General features: G+C 41.7%; 1 protein-coding gene across 2 annotated transcripts in view; it reads left to right on the top strand.

The window, feature by feature from the left end:
- The window catches only part of ipo13b (importin 13b), a 133,117-nt gene that overhangs the window by 102,495 nt on the left and 5,088 nt on the right, over positions 1-25,534 (top strand). For both annotated transcript variants that reach the window (XM_078218587.1, XM_078218586.1), the window contains 4 exons: positions 9,758-9,810; positions 12,483-12,549; positions 18,538-18,596; positions 23,276-23,365. In XM_078218587.1, the coding sequence (XP_078074713.1) occupies positions 9,758-9,810; positions 12,483-12,549; positions 18,538-18,596; positions 23,276-23,365 (269 nt within the window). The remainder of the gene's footprint in view (positions 1-9,757; positions 9,811-12,482; positions 12,550-18,537; positions 18,597-23,275; positions 23,366-25,534) is intronic.

Raw genomic sequence — 25,534 nt, forward strand, 5'->3', positions numbered from 1 at the left:
GTTTTCTTGTGATGAATTGGTAATTTATGTGTGTACACATGCGCCCAGAGAGAAGGCTTGATATGTAAGAAAGCAAGCAGTCCCTTTCAGGATGATGGTCAGTCATTGTGTGGTACTATTTGTCCACCTCTTGTTGCGCCAATTGTAAAGGTTGTGAAGTGAGCTGCCTATGGGTGAAAAATAAAGTTTATTTTCCTTCAAACAATTTCAAATGGAATGAAATTAACATTTTAAAAGGGAGCTGTCAGTTGAAAGGATATATGGAAATGTGGGAGTGAAAATGAAAGAAAATGGCCTGGAAAGGAACAAATGAAGAGTTATAAATGTAAGGAAAACAATTAATTTACAAATTGAGTAGAGTTTCCACTTTGAGCACAATCAGCAATCCATGGGCAAAATGTGCTCCTAATTGTGCTAATTTTCCAAAGTGGTGTGATCAAGTTTCAGTTCAAGTCTATTTGCAGAATCTCATACCAATCTTTCATGAGCCATTGTAATTGAATGTTGTTTTAAAATCTGCCATTTTCCCTTTGCATTAAAGATATTCATTCTTGTATTTAAGAGCTAGAATCTGGTGCAGTTTTATTAATATAGCTGGAAATGGGCATACTGAAAATGCCTTTTTTTTTGTGGTAAGGAGTAGAATTTTCACATCTTTTGGTCAAAGTGTCATCTCAGGCAGAAAACGTAGTGTAGCCCGCCGGTGGATTTTCTCACCATATTTGTAAACAGGATACGAGTCCCACAATATCACGCTGGCAGGGCGGGCACCAGCAGCTTCGGCTCTTGTCAGATCGGAGCAGCCCGTGGCTCCACCATCCTTTCCCTGACACCAATCCTGTCTATGCCAGGGGGTAGTGCCAGGGTCCTGCCCATGCATAAACCTCTTCACCCCCCCCAGGAGGCTGTACTCACCTGTGCAGCCCCGGCTGGTTCTGTTCGCCAGTTGCCTGTTTTTAAATACCTGTTGTAAACTGCCAATGTGACGTCATGCTGCCGGTGAGGGGAGCAGTTGGATGCCTTTTCTATGTGGGGGACGTTACAGAGGGGAGGCTCGCTAATTATATTTAAATATATTATAATGAGATTCCCATTATTGCATAGCAGGAATCCCATTGCACCACTGGTGGGATGTGGGGAAATCCTGTCGGCGTAAAAGCTGTTTTGGTTCTCCCACTCAATTCTCTGCCTCCTCCACCATTGCTGCCCACCATAAGCCTCCACCCTTCCCATCTAATCCAACATCTGTGGGTAACTTGCTTTTCAATAACTGAAAATGGCTTTAAAAAATCAATGCTGAGCCATTTATTAGTATCACTGGTGTACTCTAACCAGTTTCTTAGTAAATTAAATATTTTTTAGTATTTTAAAACGTGCAGGATAGGCACTAATGCCTTAGCACCATAGATACTTGATCTGTAGGCTTATCAAATAGCTGCAATCGGGGAAAACTTGCCATGCTCATTAAGTTCCTTCACCGTCGCTGGAACTCCCTCCCTAAAAGCACTGTGGGTGCACCCACACCACATAGACTGTGGCGGTTCAAGAAGGCAGATCACTGAACTAATGTTTCCACAGATTGGTTTTGAATTTTATCTTCCACCGGACTGCCCAATTCCCACGTATGTTCAAATTCTTCTGCAGTTTAATATCTTCATTAGCTTTGTATCTTCAAATTCAGACATTGCACTTCCAATACACGTGACAATAATAAATCAAATCAAATTCAAATGTAGGCTCTTTGAGGGTGTGTCTCGATAAAGGCAGTGGATATGGTGAATTTTTAAATTTCAGTGAACTGCAACTGTCTGTTACTAAACTGAACTGCTGATTGCCTGCTTCTGTAAGCAAATGCACCAAAAGGAACCTTCTAACCCTGCCAGACCACCTCCAAGGCAATGCAGCATCATTTGGGATGTTCCATACAGATATGCAAGGTAATCATCTTGGACCTTCAATATAACTCCTGTCACCCATACAAATAATTTTTATCTCGAAGGGAGGCTACAGCCCTTTTTCCCAGAATTCCTAGGTACACCAAAAAGCATCTTTGTTTACCTGTGCCTTTTAGCTTTTGTCTGGTAACTACGTAAATAATTTTTATCTTTTTTGAGATAACGATAGACACCTTGGCCTCCTACCAAGAGGTCCAGAGATGGGGCATTCATTGTTTAAGTTTTCTCAATTCCAACTGTGACCTTGTAAGATACAGGTTATCTTTTTAATTGTAATTACCCCAGACCAGTTTACCAGTTCCTCAACCAAGTGTTTCCATTTCTCTAAATTTAAAACTTTAATCTTCAACCTAAAACTGAAAGTTATACCTCTTAAACACAGGAATTGTGGAACAGATATTTACAACACTATTGATGCCATCGACGCTTAATGTTTTGTTTGATCTTTTTTATTGAAACATTTAAACTTTTTTAGTTTTCACTTTTCTGTAGAAATTGTTTATTTGTCTTTTTTAGCTGGCTTTCCAAAATTATTTTTTTGAGTTTAATTTAAACAAAACAAAAGACAAAACCAGATTATGGCTTTTTTACTGAGATAACAATGGACACCCTGACCAATGTTCCTCGTACCTACTCTGGTGACAATTTCTGGTGAGAAAATTCAATCCAAATAAAGACAAAATCAAAAGTGGCTCCCAGAGGTTATATGCATAGGTAGGAATGATTCCGAAGGATTTTGCCTGCATGTATAGGCAGATGAGGTTTTGGTTCTCGGGTGATGTGTAGGTGGGTTTGTGATTCATGGAACATTTGCGCACAAATGCCTATGTTTGATGGGATCTTTCTGGCAATTGTTCAACCCAAACCCAAATATTGGTCCCAATTCTATGTAACTAATTAATTTGTGGAAAGAGTATGGCTGACAAATTTTGTATGCCTGTGCTTTGTTCACATTTAGGAGGTTTGTTTATATATGTTAAATATATTCAAGATGTTGTGACAAGTTTTGCAAATGATAGGAGATTGAGAGAGATCTTACCATATTGATTCAGACAGTAAAATAGAATAACAGATTTAGCCTCACTTACAGTTACATATGTCAAAAGCTAGAAAATACAGACAATAAAAACAGAAGAGCTTAAGGCAGATCAAGCAGCATCTATTGAGAGGATTTTTCTTTACAATCCCAGTATACAACTTTTAATGAAGATCAGCCATTACATTCCTAAACTGAAGGGTCGACAGGCTTTCTTAATACCCAGGAACCAAATGACGTGCTATTGAACTGAAACAGAATTTTGTCATGGCATGAATGTAGAAACAAATCAGATGTTATGTTTTAAGAGAAAAAGTGCACTCACTCTCTTGTAAAAAGCAGAAATACGGAGCCATTTATTTGGGAAGTTATTGTAAAGTTATTTTGTAAACTGTTGTATGTACCTATTCTAACGGACATTTTTGCTCGAGAACTCTGGAAAATGATGGATTTGTTTAGATTGTTCAGGAAAATAAGTCCAGTACAATGGAGTAAAATGAGGAATTCTTGTGCACTGAAACATTAATAAAGCTGTACCAGCTTATTTTGAGTTTATCGTCATTAGCTAGTTTATCCATTCAGTTGACTGTTACAGTTATTGATGCCCATCTCTATCATTTAAATGGCTGCTTTCAAGTTCCAGCCTTGAATGACATGGCATTTGATAGATATGAGGTTAAAAAGCGGTAGGTGTAACAAGTCTGCTAAAATTTATTAAAAAACATTGTATACTAGATTGTCAAAATTCCTGACAGGCTCCATTGTGTTTGTATATTAGGGCAGTAAATAAACAACATAATTAATAGAAAGATCATGGTGTAGTTGTGGGATTTAATTGGTGGCATTAATAGAAAATTAGTTTACAAGTTATTTTAAAGATACTCATAGCATGACATCTCTGTGGTTTTGATCAATAAAAGAGTCTTTGAACAGATGTTTCACTAATGCTCTTCCCTCATGTCCTGTCTCAGTTTTCCTTGTCCATAAGACCCACCTCCTACTCTTTCTCAACTCTATCCACTAAATTGTGACTGGCTCCATGAAATGTGGTATTTTAAATGGTTTCCTCTTCTAGAGTACTGTCCTTTTCTCTTCTCTTTCAAATCAGCTGTCATCGCACCCTCCCCAAAAACCCCATTCTTGACTCCACTGTCCTTGCAAACTACTGCTCGAAATCCAACTTCCCTTTCCCCTGAAGTCCTTGAAGTTGTTGTCTCTCAAATCCGTGTTCATGTTTCTGGCAACTCCACATTTCAACCTTTACTATAATGTATCTGCCATTACCATGGCATTAATCAATGCAGAACATGACATCCTGTGACAATTACTATGACCATGGAGACTATTCTCATCTATTTTGCACCCTTTCCTGGTTCTATTCTTGCCTAATCAGGTGTAGCTGGAGAATCTCCTGCAATTGTTTCTCTTTATTACATCGCTGCATTCTTCCCTTGGCCCCTCCAGTTTTTCATCTGCCCCTCAACCATATCTTTTGAAGACAAGATGCCACGTTCCAAATGTACCCTGTTGTTACCCAGCTTTATCTCACCATCACCACCTCTCTCACTCCTCTACCGTTTCTATGTTGTCAGGCTTCCAATTCTGGGTGAGCAATCATTTTTCCAGTTAAACGGGATGATTATCCCCAGGTTCTTCCTTCACAAAAGAGTAGCTACTTTCATCTGCTTGACATCTTTCATTTCCCCTCTCAACATTGCTGGCTGGACCTTCTACCTTTACTTTATTCGCAGAACTTCCCTTTCTTTTGCCAGTAGCCCTTCCCTTTCATTAAATGTCCTGCAAAAGCCCAGTCATCCATCCTAATCTTTACTTATGATTCAACAGGTTTGCTTGTCCATTTCCATTTATGAAGCACTTGGACACATTCATCATCGTGCAAACTCTTTATTGATGCTGAGCTTAAGTTACTAGTTAAAATTATATTCAAAAAGTTGTACTTTTTCTGTTGCTAAGTAGCTCTATTGCCATGGTGATGGTGTGCAGGCATTGAAAATCCTGAATCCAGCTATTCCGAGGATTCTGTGACAACTGAACATGCATTTGAGAAAAAAACAAGTATTAGAATATGAAAAATCATTGTACCACATGAAGGATTTTGCATCACAGAGGGGAATAAGATGTGTTTTAAGCTTCATACAGTGTAAATTGCTGGCAGAGGATGAAGTTATCTCACACAGACTTTCGTTTTAGTGGATAAGAAATAATGTATTCAAAAACTCGCTATCCAAGGTAAGTTGGTGGAATAGTGGCCAAAGGTCAAATCTCTACAGGTCCGTCATCATGCAGAAGTGTTCCACGTTTTTCTTTTACTCATCCTTGGGATATAGGCATCATTGGCTAGGTCAGCATTTATTGCCCTTGAGAAGGTGGTGTTTAGCTGTCGTTTGAACTGCTGCAGTCCATGTGGTGTAGGTACACCCATTGTGCTGTCAGGGAGGGAATTCTAGAATTTTAACCCAGCAAAAGAGCAGTGAGATATTTCCAAGTCAGGATGGTATGTGACTTGGAAAGAAACTTCCAAGTGATGATGTTTCCATGTGTCTGCTGCCTTTGTCCTTCGAGGTGATAGTGGCCATGGGTTTGGAAGGTGCTTTCTGGGGAGGCTTGATGAGTTCCTGCAATGGATCCTGTAGATGGCATTTGCTGTTGCCACTGTGGTGGTGGAAGGAGTGAATGTTTGTGAATGGAGTGCCTATCAAGTGGGCTGCTTTGTCCTGAATGGTATCAAACTTTTTGCCTGTTGGAGCTGCACTCATTCAGGCAAGTGCGGAGTATTCCATCACACTCCTGACCGATGCCTTGTCGATGGTGGACAACTTTGGGGAGTCAGAAGGTGAATTAATCGCCTCAGGATTCCCAGCCTTTGACCTGGCCTTGTAGCCACAGTATTTCTTTGGCTAGTCCAGTTCAGTTTCTGGTCAATGGTAACCCCCAGGATGTTGATAGAATACTAACCATTTCTGCATCATCAAAGATTAGGTATGTGTGATGCTCTGTCGTGTTCTGAATGCTGCTATCAGTGAAGTCAAAGGCAGCAGTTCAACCTCCGGACATTAAATCCCAAAACCAAATTTACTATTTTTAATTTCTGCACAATTATTAGCAGCAAACTATTGCGTCAATGTTTTTAATGTTGTATGTCACTTCTGCATAATAATGGATCTGAAAATTTGTGCATGACAGTCCCTTTACAGTTAAATGTAGGGAAATATGTGGACATGGCTGAAATGAAAGACCCTCGTCATGGAAGATGAACACAATTTGGAATTGGCTCTCACCCTTCAAAAGTAACCTGTAGTTGAAACGTTTCCTCTATAGAGCCATACCGATGTACCTGTTAATATTCTTCTACCACTTAGCAGTTCAGTGGAGGCTGTGTGCTTCCCTGAAATGCCAATCTGGGTAGTTTGATCATTTGTGTGGGCATGCATCATAGGTGAAATGTCCACAAACCCTATTGATGAAGTTGTAAAAATTGCTTGTTAGTTGGTTCTTCACAAGTGTTGGTATAATTGTTGTAATGTCTGGTGGTGAAAGTGAAGAAAAGGTTTTTGTCTGCGTTTTGTTGGGTAGCTTCACTTTTGGAGGGTTAATTTTCAATTTAACTTGTGGTGAAATTTCATTTAACTTCTTCTGGTTCCTTCCTTTGCCACTCTCCTCCTTTCAAAGTACTAGCAGTGCTGGGGCGGATCTTCCTCTGTAGTCCACCTTATTTTGCATAGTTTCTTGTGGAAAATCAGATGGAAGCTGTACAACTTCCTTCCCCTCTCATTCTCTTCTCTCCTCACTCCTCCCCCCAGTTATTGCTTCCAGAGTTGACTGGAGATTGGTGGGCTTTCTTTACCTCTTCAGGTACTTGAGGCTTAAATCAGTAAATTTTCCAGCACTGGAAACCTGCCATAATTATTGAAGTGAATTCAACCACAGAAAATCTCCAGGGTTAGCCCATAGCCAGGTGTTTGGGAGTACATTTTACAGCACCAAAGAGACAGAGTTTCACCAAAATTCTGCCTACTGCTGTCTCCTGTGATATGGTTTCATATACATCAGTTACCCTCCATACACAATCCTTTATGGCTATTCCTAACAAATTAAGATGGAGGCCTGAATTTTTGTTCCCATCAGGAGAATTCCTGAATCTGAGAACCAGCTCAAGTTCTGATTTTATTCCAGTAGGATGGGGTGTAATGGGAGTCATGCCCCCGGAAACAGTTTGGAGGCAGCACAGGGACTGCCAGATGCAGAAGTGGGCCGGGCAAAAAGCCAGCCTGCAGAAAAAAACAAAAAAGAGCCCTCAGACTTTCACCGCAGCATCCCCCCCACATGCTCTTCATGTCCCATCCATTCCAGCCTCATGGTCCCCAACCAACCCATGTGCCCTCATAAGCTCTAATTGCACCTATGCCTCCACCCACCCGCACAGCCCTTTGTAGTCTCTATGCCAATCTTGCCAATGTACGCCACCCTATCCATCACCTTTTGCACATGCCCTCTCCATAGCAGCTCACCCAGTATCCACCATTTCCAGATCTCAGAAATTAATTTTATTTCCTCTCAGCATGAGTCCTAAGTGTCAATCTTTTAAAATACTCATTGATAACCATTCACTACATTTAAATTCCTTCAACCAATAATCCCTTATAATAGTTTTTTAAAATTCCTCTGGGTATTGTCTTAGGCCCAACCATCTTCAGCTGCTTCATCAGTGACCTTATCTCCATCATAAGGTCAAAAATGGGGATGTTCACTGACGATTGCACAACGTTGAGTACTCCTCAGATACTAAAATAGATCATGTCCAAATGTGGCAAGACCTGGATAATATCCAGGCTTGGGCTGACAAGTGGCAAGTAATATTTGTGCCCCACAATGACCATCTCCAGCAATAAAGAATCTAAGCCTTGCCCCTTGACATTCCATGGCATTACCATCGATGAATCCCCGAAAAGAGGCAGCACTGGATTTATTTTGTGCTGCTGTCAACAACATTTTGAAGATAAGAATGTGGAAAAGGTGCCCTATCTTGTCATATAAGGGTTTTGATATTGTCATGTTGTAGTAAAAACCCAACCAGTTCATTAATATCCTGGTCTATCTGGCCACTTGGACTGCTGTCACATAATAATGTGATTGACTCTCTTAATTGCCATCCTTTTGTTCACATCAAATCACTGCTCAGCATGACAAATAGGTGAGGGCATAGGCAGGCAATATTGCAAATAGTACGTGGTCTTGGTGAAGGATAGATTACATTTGAGACCCATCTATAGATCAGACCAAGCATTGAGGTTATACAACTGGTTTAATTAGTGGTCCAACATGATTGAACAGCTGTGGAGCAGTATAGAGTCAGGAGCTAGAGTTAGAGTTTTGGTTGCAGCTGAAATAAAATATATTGGATTTTCCCAAACACTGACTATTCCTGACTGCATTTTTATTAAGCCCCTGCGACATTGCTCCCTTTCTCTACTGTTGATCTATGACTTTGTTACTACATCTTTGGTTTCCTTCACGTGTCCTGCTGGCATACCACCAGGCTTGCTGTTAATATCACTATTTCCTCATCCAAAACTATATTTGCCACATTCCCTCATTTTTCTGCCGTCACATTCCCACTCATTATTAATTCTTCACTTTATCTACTCCATCCAAAAACTGCCACCAATGTATTTCCTCATTTACACTACTGTTTCTACCTTGTAGATTTCGTGATCTATGATCTGCCAAATTTGTCCAGAGTTATTGCTAGTGTCCACTTATCTAAGGCTTCAATTCTTCATCTACCATGTGATCATTCACCCTGGTACCAGTAATAATATAGCTTCCGCAATAAAAATACTGTATAGGACCTAAAAAGAGCCCTGTGGCACAAATGTATAAAACAATATTTAACTTCTAAATACCTCAGCAGAAGAGCCTTTAAGTATAGAATTTGTTTGTGACCAAGCTGCATTCTACACTTGGAATAAAAGTGTAATAAAAGGTATTTTCATGTAATTGCAATTTTCTTCTCTTGATATGGCACCGTGCTTAAACAGAATTAAGACGCACTGTTCTGCATTGGTGAGCATTATTATTGAGTCTAGAATTTCATTGTGAAGATTTCTATTTACATGACTTTGCATGCTGGAACACTGTGACAATGACAACTGAATGATTTGGAAATCACTTACAAGTGAAAAAGGAGATGAGCACAGAGACGAAGAATCATTTAATAAAGTAATTTGCAGTGAGAGTCTTAGATTTTATTAATGCTGAATCAGAGATAATCCATAACCCTTGAGGTTTCCATGGTTGTATCGTCTGTTCCAAACCTGCAAAAATGAGTTTTTGTAGCTTGTTCTATTTTCAGTAGTGCAGACTGATTTCAAAAGTAGATTGTCAGGTCAGAGTTCCTAAATAATTTCAAGTATTCACTGTTGGAAATGCCAATTTTTCCTTTTTAAAAGGGAAAAACAATTTTTTAAAAATGGTTAATGAGAATTTCTGCTGTCTTGGGTTCAAGATTTTAACAAAAAGCACATTTTTTTAATCTGTTATCTCTACACCTGGGTTTCAATCCTCTTTGCTGTTTATTTCTTTTAGGTTCTGAAGTTTCATATTTCTGTACATTCTTTTATTTAACTGCTTTAAGCTGTTCATTGTACCCCCTCACTGTAACTGTTACGTAGAGTTCATGAGACAATAAGAATATTGATTTGCTGTTTGTATATTATTTCTTAAGTTACATCTTATTATATTTTAGGACCCAGGGATCATCCTGATATTGTTGATTCATTTATGCAACTCCTGGCACAGGTGTGTTTTTGTTTCTTATTTCATTCACTTTCTTTTTTTGTTTAATTATATTAAACCTGAAATCAGCTTTTTTTTTAACAAGCTTATGGAAATGCATTGTAGGTTAATTCAAGGTTTTTAAGGCATGTTGAATCACAGTGAACTTGAAGTTCTTTTATTGATGTGCAGCAGGCAGCACTGGCAATAGTTGTGAACGTTCATTTTCACTGGCAGAAGACTGTGCCTTCTGTCCAGTAGTAAAGAAAGGTGTATCATATCAGCAGTCAGACACTTTGTGAACTTCATGCCAAGGATTGGTGTGTTGTCATAATGTTTTGGGCTGTTAGCATTTTGTAGCCAGGGAGTTTGGGCACATGCCAAGTAGCTGGAGGATTCATGAGGGACTTTTGGAAAGGATTATGTGGACAAGATCTAAACTGAAGTGGTTTACAACTTTGTACTGCTAAACTAATCTTGCAGATGCATGGACAGTGATACTGGTTAGGCTGCCTTTACTTCATACCTGTGATTTAATTATGTATCCTTCAGATAGTCATGAAAATATGAAGGGTTATGAAAATTTGCTGATCTGCCAATAATTCATAACCATAAACATTACTGGTATAATCACAAATTACATCCTGTGTGATTGTGACAGAGGTAAAGTATCCCACCTTGTCCTTCTTGACCTGTTTTCAGCCTTTGACACAATTGACCACACCACCCTCTTTCAAAGTCTCTTCAGTGACATCGAGCTGGGTGGGAGTGCACTCGCCTAGTTCCATTCCTATCCATCCAATCATAGCTAGAGAATTATCTGCAATGGCTTCACCTCCTGTAGCTCTGGTACCTTCCCCGCTCCCAAGGATCTATCCATATTCCCCTCGTCTTGCTAGTATAATGCCATTGGTGACATGAACCAAAAACACAATGTTAGTTTTAGCATGTATGCTGATGACACCTCTCACCAATCCAATTGCCAGACTGCTTGTCCAACCGTGAGTACCAAAGGAGTGGAAATTTCTCTGTTATATATTTGGAGGACCAAAACCATTGTTTTTGATCCCTGCAACAAAATCCATTGTTTGGTTGCAGACTTCATCCCTCAACCTGTCAACTGTCTGAAATTGAAACAGACGATTCATAAACTTGGTACTTGACCTGAGAAGAGCTTCTGACCACATATTTGTGCCATCACTGAAATCGTCTACTTACAATTCCAAAATATTGCCTGATATCGTCCCTGCCTCAATGCACTGATGAAACACATATTTATGCCTTTTGTTGCCTTTATTCTTGACTATTTAAGCATACTTATGGTCGTCCTCCCACATCCCATTAACCATAATCCTGTGGCCATCCAAACTCTGCTGCCCATGTCCTGACTTGCACCAAGACCTCATTCACTCATTACCCCACACTTGTTGACCTACGTTGGCTCCAATTTAAACACTACCTCAATTTTTAAATTCTTATCATTATTTTCAAATCCTTCCATGATGTGCACAGCCCCCCAACCCCTCATACTATCTCTGTAATCTCCACCAGCCCCACCACCATTCGCGATATCAACCATTAGAGATATCTTCATTACTTTCATTCTGACCTCTCGAGTGCCCCTATTTTAAATGCTCCACTGTTGGTGGCTGTGTCTTCAGCTAAGATTTTTAAAATTTATTAGTGTCACAAGTAGGCTTACATTAACACTGCAGTGAAGTTACTGTGAAAGTCCCCTAGTCGCCACACTCCGGTGCATTATTGGGTACACTGAGGGAGAATTTAGCACAGCCGATGCACTTAACCAGCACGTCTTTCAGACTGAGAGGAAACCGGAGCACCCGGAGGAAACCCATGCAGACACAGGGAAAACGTGCAGACTCGGCACAGACAGTGACCCAAGCCATGAATCGAACCCGGGTACCTGGTGTTGTGAGGCAGCAGTGCTAACCATTAGGCTGCCCTTAGGAGGTCCTAAGTTCTGAAATTCCTTTCCTAAATCTCTCTATCTCTCTTTCCTCTTTTAAAAACTCTCCTTACATCTTACCTCTGAACAAACTTTTGGTCATCTGCCCTATCATTTCCTCATGCAGCTCGGTGTCATATTTTGCTTTATACAATGCTGCTTTGAAGCATCTTGGGATATTTTACTATGTTAAAGGTGTGATATAAACACAAGTTGTTGATATTTTCAGAATGTTATTTCTTGCTTTTGCGCATATTCATCAGTGTCTGACCATGGTTTATTTGTATGTTCTATAATGAGCTGGCGATGGTTCTGCTCACAGTATTTTTCAGAAATTGATCTGTGATGTATTTCCATTTGTATTTAAAATACTTGGTTCCTTTTTTATTTGCATTATGTACCATTTCAGACAAAATAATTTCAAAATATGTTCTGTTTGGTGTTTTTTTTAAAAGCTGTGCACTGTCTTCATCTTAAACAGATATTTTGCTCCCTCCTTATGCAGAAATATGTCCCTGTATGGACTGATTGAGAATATGCTATGTAGCGAATCAGCAGGGAACCCCACATTGTTATTAATAGCTATTCCATAGCATGGCACTCTGGTGCCCCAGCAGACTGTGAAGGCTGAGACAGCGGATGAAGAATGCTCTTCATAATAAGGATTCAGTAAGAAACTGGAGTTAGCCATTTATGAACTTTTTAACAAAGCTTTGTATCTGATTCCTAGGCTCTCAAAAGGAAACCAGATTTGTTTTTAGCTGAGAACTGTGATGTGAAGGCCTTGTTTCAGTGTGGTAAGTAATAAAAGTGTTTAACATATTTGGCTGCATAGCTTGTCTTTAAACTAATTGTGTGGTGGTCTCTCATGTAGTAAATTCCACAAATTGTGGTGGGGCATTCCAAAGTTTGAAAAAGGTCAAAAAGAATATCCAATCCATTTAATAATCGTAATGCTCTTCACCAAGGGTGGCACAGCTCTTTTCATTTCCAAATTGCTGACATCTAGCTCTCTTTTTTAAAATAATTTTCCCTGCTGCTCTTCTTGGTTCCACATTTTCTACGGAGAAAACAGTAGGAGTTGAGAGCAATAGTTAAGGGCAATCTTTGAGAGTGCTTGGAAGTGGATAATGGCATCCCACAGGGTTCAGTCTTACGGCCTCTTTTTGTTTGGTTCAAAATATTTGGATAGAGTCTAGAGTTAGTGGGATTTACATTTGCAGGGGTGTGAAAGTATCACCTTCTGGCAAAATTCAAGTATGGAATTCTGCCCTTGAAACTGGTTTTCCAATTTGTGCCTCGGTGTAGTTGCAGCTCGAACCTGATCCCGTGCTGTTGGCTGAGCCCTGAAACTCGGACAGTACAGTGCACAATCTGTAAAGCCAAATTGCGGAGCCCCATCTCCGCTTGCGCCCTGACCCCAACCACCACCACTCATCCTTGCACCAACCAAAACCCAACTGCTGTCACTCATCCACCAAGCAGGCACTGCAGGCCATTTGGTGGAGCTGCAGGATTTGGAGGGGAGGGGTGGCGGGGGGAGAGGAGAGGAGAGGAGAGAGAGAGAGAGAACAGCGGAGCCCCAGGCTGGCTTGGTGTTGCCATAGGCTTTCAGACCATTTTGTCTTCGTCTGCTCTCACCCCTGCATTTGCAGTCATATCAAAATAGCAGTAAATTATTTTGCAGACCAAGAAAGCTGCAAAGTGCTATTGATAAGGTATGGAAAATTGGCTAATAAATTGTGGACTGAATTCATTGTCAGTAAGTGTGAGGTGAAATATTTTAGTTAAAAACAATAATATCGGTAATTATTCTTTGAATTGAACAGACTGGTATTTGGGAATTACAAGACATAAGAGGCGGCTAACTGAATTCTAGATTTTATCAGTAGTATATAAAAGACAAAGGGGAGTGATGAACCTGTATAAAACCTTAAGGCCTTAATTTGAGTATTGTGTAATTTTTAACTGGGCTCCACACTGTAAGAATATTTGGGCTTTAAAGAGGATATACTGCATATTCACAATGATGCAGTCTGATATGAGATAATATGAATAAAGGCTTGATAAGTTGATTTTCTGAAATCCTATGCATTTCAACCACTATCTACACTGCTATTATCACCAAAATCTTTGGACTTGATGTAATATCAAATTTGAACAGTTATGTAATGAACTTTTACAAATTTTATGAATCAAGTATATTTTTAGGAAAAAAATAGTAACTGAAACCTTCCAGCTAGAAATAGTTAGTGTTGTTTACTACTAGCCCTTTAGGAATGATTCATGAATAGAATTATACAGCACAGAAATAGGTCATTCAGTCAATTGTGCCTGTGTTGCTTCTTTGAAAGAGTTATCAATTTAGATCCACACCCCTCCTTTTCTCCCATAGACCTGAATATTCCCCCCCCCCCCCCCCCCCCCCCCCGCAACCTACATATCTTGGGACACTAAGGGGCAATTTAGCAGTGGAAACAGTTTCTCCAATCAAAGCCCTTCACAATTTTAAACACTTCATATTAAATTTCCTCTTTACTTTCTCGACTCCAAAGAGAACAATCCCGATTTCTATTGCGTTTTCACGTGAGTGATGTCCTTCATCCCTGGTACCATTCTAACGAATGTACCAGGGATGAAGGACATGTGGATGCTGAAACTTTGAAATAAAAACAGAAAATGCTGGAAAAAATCAGTGGGACTGGCAGCATCTAAAGAGAGAGAAGCAGAGTTAACGTTTCATATGACCGTTCTACAGAACTGAAGGGGGATAGAAATGTAATGAATTATATAGTTGTAAAAGGGGGTGGGACAGAATAGAAGGTCAGGGATAGGTCTGAGCTAAGGAGAGATTGACAAAGATGTCATGGATGTGAGACAGCGAGTGTATCTACTCTGTCAAAGTCAATCAATCTTAAAATATTTCAGTAAGGTCACAGTTCATTCTTCCAAACTCCAGTGAGTAAACATCCAGATGATGTATCCATATCTATGCCCCTGTCCACATCAATGGGGACGAAGTAGAAATGGTCGAAAGCTTCAAGTTTTTAGGTGTCCAGATCACCAACAACCTGTCCAGGTCCCTCCATGCATACGCTATAGTTAAAAAAGCCCACCAACCCCTCTACTTTCTCAGGAGGCTAAGGAAATTTGGCATGTCCGCTACAACTTCCAGCAACTTTTACAGATGCACCATAGAAAGCATTCTTTCTGGTTGTATCACAACTTGGTACGGGTCCTGCTCTGTCCAAGACCGCAATAAACTACAAAGGATTGTGAACGAAGCCCAGTCCATCACTCAAACCAGCCTCCCATCCATCGACACTGTCTACACTTCCGCTAGCTCAGAAAAGCTGCCAGTATAATCAAGGACCCCACGCACCCCGGACATATTCTCTTCCACCTTCTTCTGTCGGGGAAAAAGATACAAAAGTCTAAGGGCATGTACCAACCGACTCCAGGACAGCTTCTTCCCTGCTGCCATCAGACTTTTGAATGGACCTACCTCGCATTAAGTTGATCTTTCTGTACACCCTAGCTATGACTGTAACACTACGTTCTACACTCTCTCCTTTCCTTCTCTATGTACAGTATGCTTCATCTGTATAGCGTGCAAGAAACAATACTTTTCACTGTACACTAATACATGTGACAAATCAAATCAAAATCTGAAATTAAAACAGAAAATGCTGGAAATATTCAACAAGTCAGACAGCATCTGTGGAGCGAAACAGAATTAATAGATTCTCCAACTTCACCGTGTCATTAATAGATTGTGTTGATGCCAGAGAATAACGTGCAAGCCTAAAAATCCATTTTGTGCCTGGTGCCAAATGGTTTGCAATTCTCCTGGTCCCTTGCTAATGACCCGAACCGTTTTATGCCTATTTTCACCCAGAAAGGGTGAAATCAACAGCAAGGGATTCCACTCCCTGAACGTGCAGATCCTGTGTGACCACCTCGCTAACATCCTGGAGGTGTGCGCACGCTTACCGGGGAACATGCCCGACAGCTACATCCTGGGACACTCCCCGGGATCTTTGAGGAGTACCCCGGATTGCCCAGATGGTTCATGGAGGACAGGTGATACTCATTGAGGTCATAGCTGATGACGCCAGTGTGGAGACCTGAGACTGAGGCCGAGACACACTGTAATGAGGCCCACACTGCCATCTGGTCTGTCGTTGAGCAGTGCATTGGGCTCCTGAAGATGCAATTCTGCTGCCTGGACTGCTCTGGCGGGACCATGCAGTGCAGCCCCCAGAGGGTCTGCCCACATCACGGTGGTCTACTGTGCACTCCACAACCTGGCGCAGCAGTGGGGTGACATCCTGGGGGAGGAGTAGGACCAGGTGGATGCCCCTGCCGAGGGGGCATGGTGTGGAAGACGAGGCTGACCTGGAGGAGGCAGAACCGGTGGCAGGGCAATGGTCTGGCTGGGCAGGAGGACCGGGGAGGCCCTCGTCAGGTTCTCATCCTAGTTTCAGCCACTAAGCGGCATGGTGTCCGACATCTCCAAAACCCCCCTTCCCTCCTCCAGAAGCAGACCTTCAACCCCCAGGATCCTTGTCCAAACTCACTGACACAACACACCCCCTTCCCTGGGAAACTCCAGGGGACGATGGGACAGCTGGAATGAGGTCCAGAAGCCTATACATCACCTGGCGCTGCCAGTCCTGGAGGCACAACAGCATCTGCTCCATGGTGTGCAAGCCCTCAGTGTTGGCCCTCGGTGTCTGAACCAAGCTCTGGAACCCCTCAGTGTGTCTCTGAGACTGGCCAAGCTCTTGAGGCCCGCAACACTGGCCCTGAGACTCAGACATGCCTTGGACCCTGTCACCCATGGCTACCATTTCCTGCCCCAGGCTTTCCATTGCCATCCTTGTAATGTCAGCCTGGGTACCACGCAATGTCGGCACCATCTCCTTCACCTGAAGGCTGTTAGACTCCTGTAAGCAGCCTCGCTGTTGCTAGACTGTTCCCAACACCGCCTCTACAGTCCCCAGCTCTGTTTCTGCATCCCCAGAAGCTCTATTGAACCTTCTTCAGTGGCCCATCAGACCTCCGCCTGCCCAATCCTCAGATTCCCGCCTTCACATGATGTGGTGCTCACCAGAAAGTGAAGCCTCTCTGCTAATTCTACCCACCGAAATCTCTCTGCACTGATGGATGGTGCAGCCGATGCCCGAGCTTTCCTCTGAAGTGTTGATGGTTGCAGGGTTGGGGCTGCGGGGAATGGTGTGGGGGTGGGGGGCACTCCTGAGGCCCTGGCCTCATCTGGCACCTGCACGTGAAGACATATGAGTAAGTGCTAGGGAGGGATGGATATATGGGTAAATTAATACTTATTTGAGAAAGGTCTAAATGTCTGAAGGTTTTGCGGATCCTCACTTCTATGGTGCGTGCATCACCTTTGCTCACAGGCCTCTCCGGCGGCTCCCCTGTGAGATCTATCATTCGTTCCTCAAAGTGGGTCAGGAGTCACAGTCCGGGGGTTCCACAACCCGACTCCTCCCACTCACTGCAGTTACGAGCCATCTTCTCCTGTGGAGACATAAGGGGATGATTGAGAGCTTGATAGCTGGCTGCTGGTGTGGGGGTTGGGGGAATGGGTGGCCTAGCTTGGCACTGTGCCTTGCTATGCAGGGGTTGTGACAGAGGTGTCTGAGGGATTTGAGGAGGACGCTGGGGAGTGTCGGGTGATGGACGGTCATGGGGTGTCTGGGAGTGAGTCGAGGTGAACATTCCAGGTGTGACAGATGGGACTGATGCCAAGACGGGACGGGTGGGCATTCACCTTTGCAGTCAAAATGAGGTTATTCATCATCTGGCATTGACCTCCAGTCCTGTGTATCGATCCATGGGCACTGACTGCCGCAGCCACCACTCCCCGGGCCACGTTGGTGTCCCTGCTCCTGAGTCATTATCCCTATTGGAGCTACAGGATGACCCGCCTCTCCTCCGCGGTGTCCAGCAGCTGTCCGAGCTCTCCCTCAGTGAACTGTGGGGTCTTCTATGCGGTGTTATCTTCCTGGCATGACTGGCTGAGTGCAACGGGAATGTTTTAAAGTAGTTCCCCCCTTTGATAACAGTGCAAAGCTGTGGCCACCTCGGGCAAATCACCTGCCTGGAGACTCCATAACGACATTGTTCATGTGACGGGTCGGTGCACTAAGTGTTGAAGGATTGCGGAGCGTGCTGCTAAGACTGGCACGGATCACTCCATTATTCTCATCATTATGACACTTCGAAATTTTTTGGGAGAATTCCACCCAGTGTTTCAGATTGATGATCCCTCCACAAATGCTGTTTGACCCGCTGAATATTTCGAGGATTTTCATATTTAAAAAATGAAGGTTTTCTATTACTGACACTTGCCACAGAACAGCCATCCATTTGCTTGTTAACAGCTACGCTGGCTATGAGCTTACAACTGGAAAAGAGAGCTGTATGACTCCAAATCTACATGAGCAGCGGTTAGAGCTAATAGATTTGGTGCATGCTATTCTCGGAGTTGCAGGGAGGCATCAAAGTAATGATGCAGTATAAAGAAAACTTTATTCGTTGCTCTTTAGCTCTACACCTGGGCTCACAGTACTTAGCTAGTCTGATACAAAATTACTGTATGCAATAAAGTGAAAGTGAATTATTGCGTGCCTTTGTGTAGAGGGGAGAGCTTTCATTGTTTGTTTATTCCACCCGTGGCATTTTTGTTTGTATGTGTGTATGCCTGTGCAGAAGATGATGACTGTGACCTACAATTAATTTGTTCTTTTTTAATTTAGGGGTCATATCTTTGAAGTTTCCAGAAGCCCCAACAGTGAAAGCAACATGTGCATTCTTTGTAAGTATTCCTCCTATGGTGCTCTGACTTTCCTTAATGAAGAACGTGCTTGGGTGCATGTGAAAGAACAACATTGTTCAATGATTTTAGACCACAATCTCTGCCCTTTGTTTTGATTCTTTTATTTTGCATGTGTTGGCTTTAATCTTTGGCTGACAATTGTTCATTGTTCTGCCATTCACGTCTCTTCTGGATGTGTCTTGTGTTTATTTAATTGTCTCAGTATCACTCTATTTGACTGTGCCCCACCAAATCTTCTCTCATTTAATTTCTCTCATCTTCCACCTTATCGCAGGCCTTCCTTTTTGTTATTTTTCCACCCGTCCCTATTTGGCTAACTGAAAACTATTGCATTTCTAACTTTTCTCCGTTCTAACAAAAGGTCATCGACCTGAAATGTTGGGTGGAATTCTTCTCCCAAAAATATTCTAAATGGCGAATTCACATGAAAACTGGAGTAATTCATGCTGGTTTTTTCAGTGGGAGTTCAGAGAAGAATCTCCCACACTCTGTGCACTGCAGAAGCCACCAGCATGAATATCAATGAATTTCAGGGGGCGGGGCATATTCCCGCTGGAGAGACTGAAATCAGCGCACTGAGCAGGGCTACTGCGTATGCAGCGAGCTGTCAGTGCAGAGATCGGTGCATGCGTAGTGGCCACGCATTGATGACCTCCCGATTGCTGGCCAGCTCAATCGGTGGCTGGCTCCAATCTCCAGCCCACCCCGAACATTGGCCTCCTTCCTTTCCCCCATCGATCCCGACTGCAGTGATAGCGGGACCCCCCCCCAAACGATCGCCCCCTAGGTTCTGTTCCCACGTGCCACGCCCTTTGGCATTAACAATTTGCCCCATGGGCTGTGCCAGGGGACCCAGGCTGGCACTACCAGGGTGCCAATGTCCAAGGAGTACCCCGCTGCCCGATCCTCTGATGCCCCGATTGCCCGCCCATCAGTCCAGCAGGGGTTGAGCCGCGAGTAGCCCCCACTTGCGGGGAACTGTAATCCCTGCTGGGGTGAACCACTCTGGCAGGGTGGGAGATGCTAGTGGACCCGGAGACTTCAGTCCCAGGCCTGCTAATAGTAATTAAATTACATTAAAATGCAGACTTGAATACTTACCCCGCCTCCCCGGTAATTTCTGGTGCGGAGCAGATGCTGCCTGAAATCCGACACTGGGAAACGCAATCTCGGTGGGAACGATGCGCGAATCCCACGCAGTGGGATGGGAGAATCTCCCCTCCTCTCCTCCTCCTCTCTCTCTCCTCCCCCCCCCCTCCCCCCCCCCCCTTCTCCTTCCACAGATGCTGCCAGATCTATTGAGTATTTCCAGCATTTTCTGTTTTTAATTACATTTTAATGTAACAGTTTCTTAGTCCTATTACATTCCAAGTCATTATGTGATGTACTATTTCATTGGAGTTGTCTTTTCACAAAGACATCTTAAAGTATATTATGATCATCTTTATCAATAAAGCAGTAATGTAAGCTATTAGTTTACAACATTATGTAACTGCTAACACAGACATGATAATGCATCAACAAAATATCAAAATAATACCAAGAACATGTATACTAAAGGCATTATTTTCCCCTTGTGACTTACAGCTCTTGTTTCTTAATGCATTCTGGAACCTCTTGTGTCTTAATTCATTTTGGTAACTCGGCTTTAATTAGCAAAGCTCAACTGGCTATTTTTTCTTGCAAGCTTGAATGATGACTTATTATTTGACTGTGGGGAGTCATAGCTAAATTTGGCGCAGTATCTACACATCCAATGCCAATAGATAAGATAGCAATCAGAAGTGGAAACCCTCACTGTTTTTTTTCTGGTTTATCTAGCTCAGGGATTCTAGCCAGTCACACTGTTTCCATCAATTAAGGGATTGAACCACTTCTACAATATATGGTACAGTTTGGCACCGGGGAAGCCACTCAAAGGAATTTTAATAGGGAATACTGGTATTATAGTGTATTGATGTATTTTTCTCCAGCTAATGTTAGTGAAAAGGTACGTTTAATATAAATATCAGCGAATAGAAGAAAAGTATCTCTAATCAGATCGGGCGTGCTATATCACAAGAATTGCGGTTAATTGTGGTTAATCACAAGGTTAAGTAAATCATAGATCAGAGGGTAAACTATTTATGATTAAAATATGACCGTTTCAACTTTCACCTTGTTTCCATAATCACAGCTTAGCATGATTTCTACATTTTGTTTCTTTCTACCTAGCATATTGTGATTAAATCTTCGGTAACTGTCTTGTAATATTTAGTGTTATTTTATGGTAAATTGCTGTTTGTATTACAATTTTAAAAGGAAATAGAAATCATACTTTTCACTATCTTTTGGTAAATTAGAAATTGCCTAAATGTGAGCTATTTTAATTAGTAACCTGCTTTAATTATTAGTATAGCTGTATATCAAATGTTCTAATAATATACAGAGGTGACTATTTCTGCGTTGTAAAATTGTACCTGTGTCAGCATCACAGTATGCGTCTCCTGTGTACCATTTAAAATTTTACAAGCTATTTGTTTATTGATGGGTACAAGCTTGAAAAGATTAAAAATTGTTTCTAGTGTACTGGAAGCAATGAATCAAAATCAAATGTGATTAAAACAAGGTACAACCTGCCTTTCATGTGTAAGACAACTCGCTCATTCCAGCTATCAGTCCAGTAATCCCACCCCCAGCCCTATCCCCATAACTCCACGCATTGACCATGGTTAACTTAACCTACACATCTTTGGACACTAAGGGGCAATTTATCATGGCCAATTCACCTAACCTAATACACCAAACCTCCAATAAGGAGACCAAAACTGCATACACATGTGGTCCTATATAGCTGAAACTTCACGTCCTTACTATTTTTTTTTACTTGGGTGTGAAAAACATGGTTTATCTAAATAGTGATATATTGAGAAGTACGGATGTACAAAAGTGTCTGGGTGTCCTTGTACACTAGTCAATGGAAGTGGAGATACAGCTGCAGCAAGGAATTAGAAAGGCAAATAAAATTGCCTTCATTGACAGAAGAATTAGGTTCACAAGTAGAGATGTTTTCCTGCAGTTATACAAGGCCTTGTTGAGACCACAGGAGTATTGCATGCAGTTTTGGCCTCCCTACCTAAGAAAGGATATACTTGCCATAGAGGGAATGCAGTGGATGTTCACTAGGCACATACTGGGATTGGCGGGACTGTCCTATGAGGAGCGATTGGTTCAACTGTGCCTGTATTCACTACAGTTTAAAAAGATGAGAAGAGATCTGATTGAAACGTGTAAAATTCTAATGGGGCTGGACAGACGAAATGCAGGGAGAATGTCTTCCCTGTTGGGGATCTAGAACCAAGGGACACAGTCTCAGGATACAGGATAGACCATTTAGGACTGAGATGAGGAAAAGCGTGGTGAACCTGTGGAATTCTCTATTACAGAAGACTGTAGTAGACCAAGTCACTGAATGTATACAGGAAAGAAATATCTTTTTTTAGATTTTAATAGCATCAAGGGATATAGAGAGAAAGCGGGAATATGACATTGAAATAGAGGATCAGCCATGATCATATTGAATGGCGGAGCAGACTTGAAGGGCCGAATGGACTACTCATGCTCCTAGTTTCTGTGCTCAATTCCTCTCATAATAAAGGATAGCATTCCATTAGCCGCCTTGTTTATGTGCTGCACTTGCATACTAGCTTTTTGTGACAAATGCATTAGGATCCTAGATCCCTCTGCATCTCAGAGTTCTGCTGCTGTTCTTCGTTAAGTAATACTCTGCTTTTTTTATTCTTCCTGTTAAAGTGACCAACTCATATTTTCCTACATTATACTCCAACTGCCAGATTTTTGCCTAATCATTCAACCTAGCTATAATCTGTCTAAAACCGCCTTATGTCCTTTTTGCCACATACTTTCCTGCCTATCTTTGTGTTGTTTGAAAATTTAGCAGACAAGCCTTTGCTCCCTTCAAGTCATTTATGTAAATTGTAAAAAGTTTAGTTGTGCTCTCTCGTGTGCAGGCTCATCCTCGCAAGCTTTCTTGTTCACTCACTAACCCTGGAAGACTAACCTTGTCTGCGAGTTCTTAGACCCTTCCCCTCGCAAAGGCGCCCCCATGGCAACATGAATCACATGGGTCTGTATCCAGGTAGGAATGCTGATTAGCTATCCCTGAGACCCCAGCTCTCTTTTATCTTGGAAATAAATTGACAGTTTAAAGCACAACTGTTTTCAGTCTGGCATTCTCAAAAATTCTCCAGGACTTTGACTCTTAGTCTATCCGCTGTTAGCACTCAGGCTGCTGCCTTTATATCCAAGTGTAAATACCTTGCACCCTCTTCCCAGTAAGACAATCTAGGCCCCCTTTGATCTCCAACAATCAAGCCACTCAGGTTTTCTGTCAGGCAGATTTCAGACCAGGTGTTTCAATCTCCTTAATTTTGCCTTAAATTAACAACACTGTCCCAAAGCATCATGATCTTATGAACCTCAAAATTGTAACAATTTATCTTTACTGTATAAAATATAGTGGTGAATGGAGTGAGTCACTTGGTGTTCTTGATGACTTGCAATGTAATTATGTACAATTAAAATCCACGATGCCTTCATGTCATTGAAAAAAATCAGTTATTTTTTTCTTCATTTGTTATTGTCATTTCCTCCATTAGACTGAACTGCTGCCACGTTGTCGGGAAATACAGCCTATTGGCTTAGTTGTCCATGAAAATGGGAAACTCTTGCTACAAGCAACTCTAGAAGTAAGTAGCCTTGGGAAATAGTCTATTGTATATGATTATGGCCTTGACAGTTAGTTATTGATTGGCAGCTTGGACAGGCAGGCGCAGGTGTAATCTATCGTGGAGATGTTGTGTTTTGTGCCGAGAGTAAAGGAACACAAATGTAAAATCAACAGAAAGCTGCTGAAGGATGTAAAGGAATAAGGTGACCTAAGAGTACAAAATAGATAATCTGTGAATATACAAGCAAAAGGAGATAAATTTGTAAGAAAGGCCAATGTGATTTTGGCTTATAAAACCATTGGCATAAGAGCAAAATGCTTAGGATAAATTTGTGTAGGACAATTTGTAGGTCACCTTCAAAGCAAGGTCTATAGTTTTGAGGTTGCCATTATAAAAAAACAAATTAAAGCCACTAGTGTAGATTCACCAAAAAGGTGAATATGAGATGAAAATTATAGCTATTTGGAGAGACTTGTACTGGGATTATTTTCACTGGAGCAAATAAAGTTGCAGAGGTTTTTAACAATCATGCACAGCTTTGATAGAGAATAGGGAAAGATTATTTCCCCTGACAGGAGTATTGGTGACAAAGAATTATCAATTAAAAATGGTTTCTGAAATTGAAGAATGTCCATACACAAGAACGTGGTTTGCTTTGCCACTGGGAGTAGTTGAGGCAAAGGTCATTCCGTCTTTTCAGACAAATGGATAAGCGGTTGTTGTATTCAAGTGGCACATACTCACCAATAACCTACTTGCCAGTGCTCAGTTGGGTTTCTCCAGGATCACTTGATTTTAATTCTTAACACGAAGGTGGTATTCGATCCAGTATGATGCCAGGGAGTCTTAGTAATACTGATCAACAATGATCAGAAAACCAATTATTCAATTATTGGAGCTGTACCTAACACATAGGAAGATGGTTGTGATCATTGGAGTCCAATCATTTCAATCTCAAATTGCAGAAGTTCCTCAAGATGAGGTACTAAGCTAATTGCAGCTCATTCAGCAATGATCTTCCATTTATCGTCAGGATAGAAGTTGGACTGATATTTGCAGTCTTCAGCTCTGTTCTCAACTTCTCATAAAATAGAGCAGTCAGTGAAAAACATAAAAACTTGAGTTGCTGAATGGCAAGTAAATGCATGCCACACTAGTGTCAGCCAATGGCCATTACCGGCTATTAGAGAATCCATCCACGTCCCCTTCACATTCAATGGTATTACCATCAGCAGGCCTTCCACTAACAAATTCCTGGGGCTCATCAATAGAATAGAATAGAATAATAATAACAATAACCAAAATATCAACTGGATCAGCCACATAAATGCCATGACTTCTAGAACAGGACATCAGCTTCATGTTTGCAGGAAGTGACAAACTTCCATTCTACTCGAGGTTTCTCCACCACCTATAAAAACCTTGTGTGTGATGGAATGCTGTCCAATTGTTCAGATGGATGCAGTTGCAGTGACAGTCATGATGCTTGACACCATCTAGGACAAAGAAATTTGCATCCACCAGGCTAATTGTCTAACCCCTCTACCATCACATACACTAGCTACAGTCTGTACCATCTACAGGATGTATTGCAGTAACCTGCCACGGCTACTTTAGTTCCAAACCTGTGACCTGAATATGTAAAGATAAAGGCAGCAGGTGAACATTGCTGAATCAAAATCATGGAATCCTCTACCTAGCTGCTTGTGGGAGCCCTTTTGCCACTTAGACATCAACAATTCAAGGAGACAGCTCACCATCACCACCTCACGGGAAACAAGGGATAGATAATAAATATCAGCTTTGCTAGTGATGCCCACGTCTCAAGAATGAACTTCTAAAAATAATACAGGTCTATGAGAAAACTACATGGTAGTGTGATCAGTAATGGATGGTTCTGGCAAAAAGCAAGCACTTTCTGGATAAATCAAATGAATTCCTTATGTGTTGTGAACCACAATGATTTGTTAGTTCAGTGTTAGAAATCATAGAAATCATAGAAACCCTACAGTACAGAAAGAGGCCATTCGGCCCATCGAGTCTGCACCGACCACAATCCCACCCAGGCCCTACCCCCATATCCCTACATATTTTACCTGCTAATCCACACATCCCAGGACACTAAGGGGCAATTTTAGCATGGCCAATCAACCTAACCCGCACATCTTTGGACTGTGGGAGGAAACC

Source organism: Mustelus asterias, chromosome 8 (genome assembly GCF_964213995.1).
Source record: "Mustelus asterias chromosome 8, sMusAst1.hap1.1, whole genome shotgun sequence".
Lineage (NCBI taxonomy): Eukaryota > Metazoa > Chordata > Chondrichthyes > Carcharhiniformes > Triakidae > Mustelus > Mustelus asterias.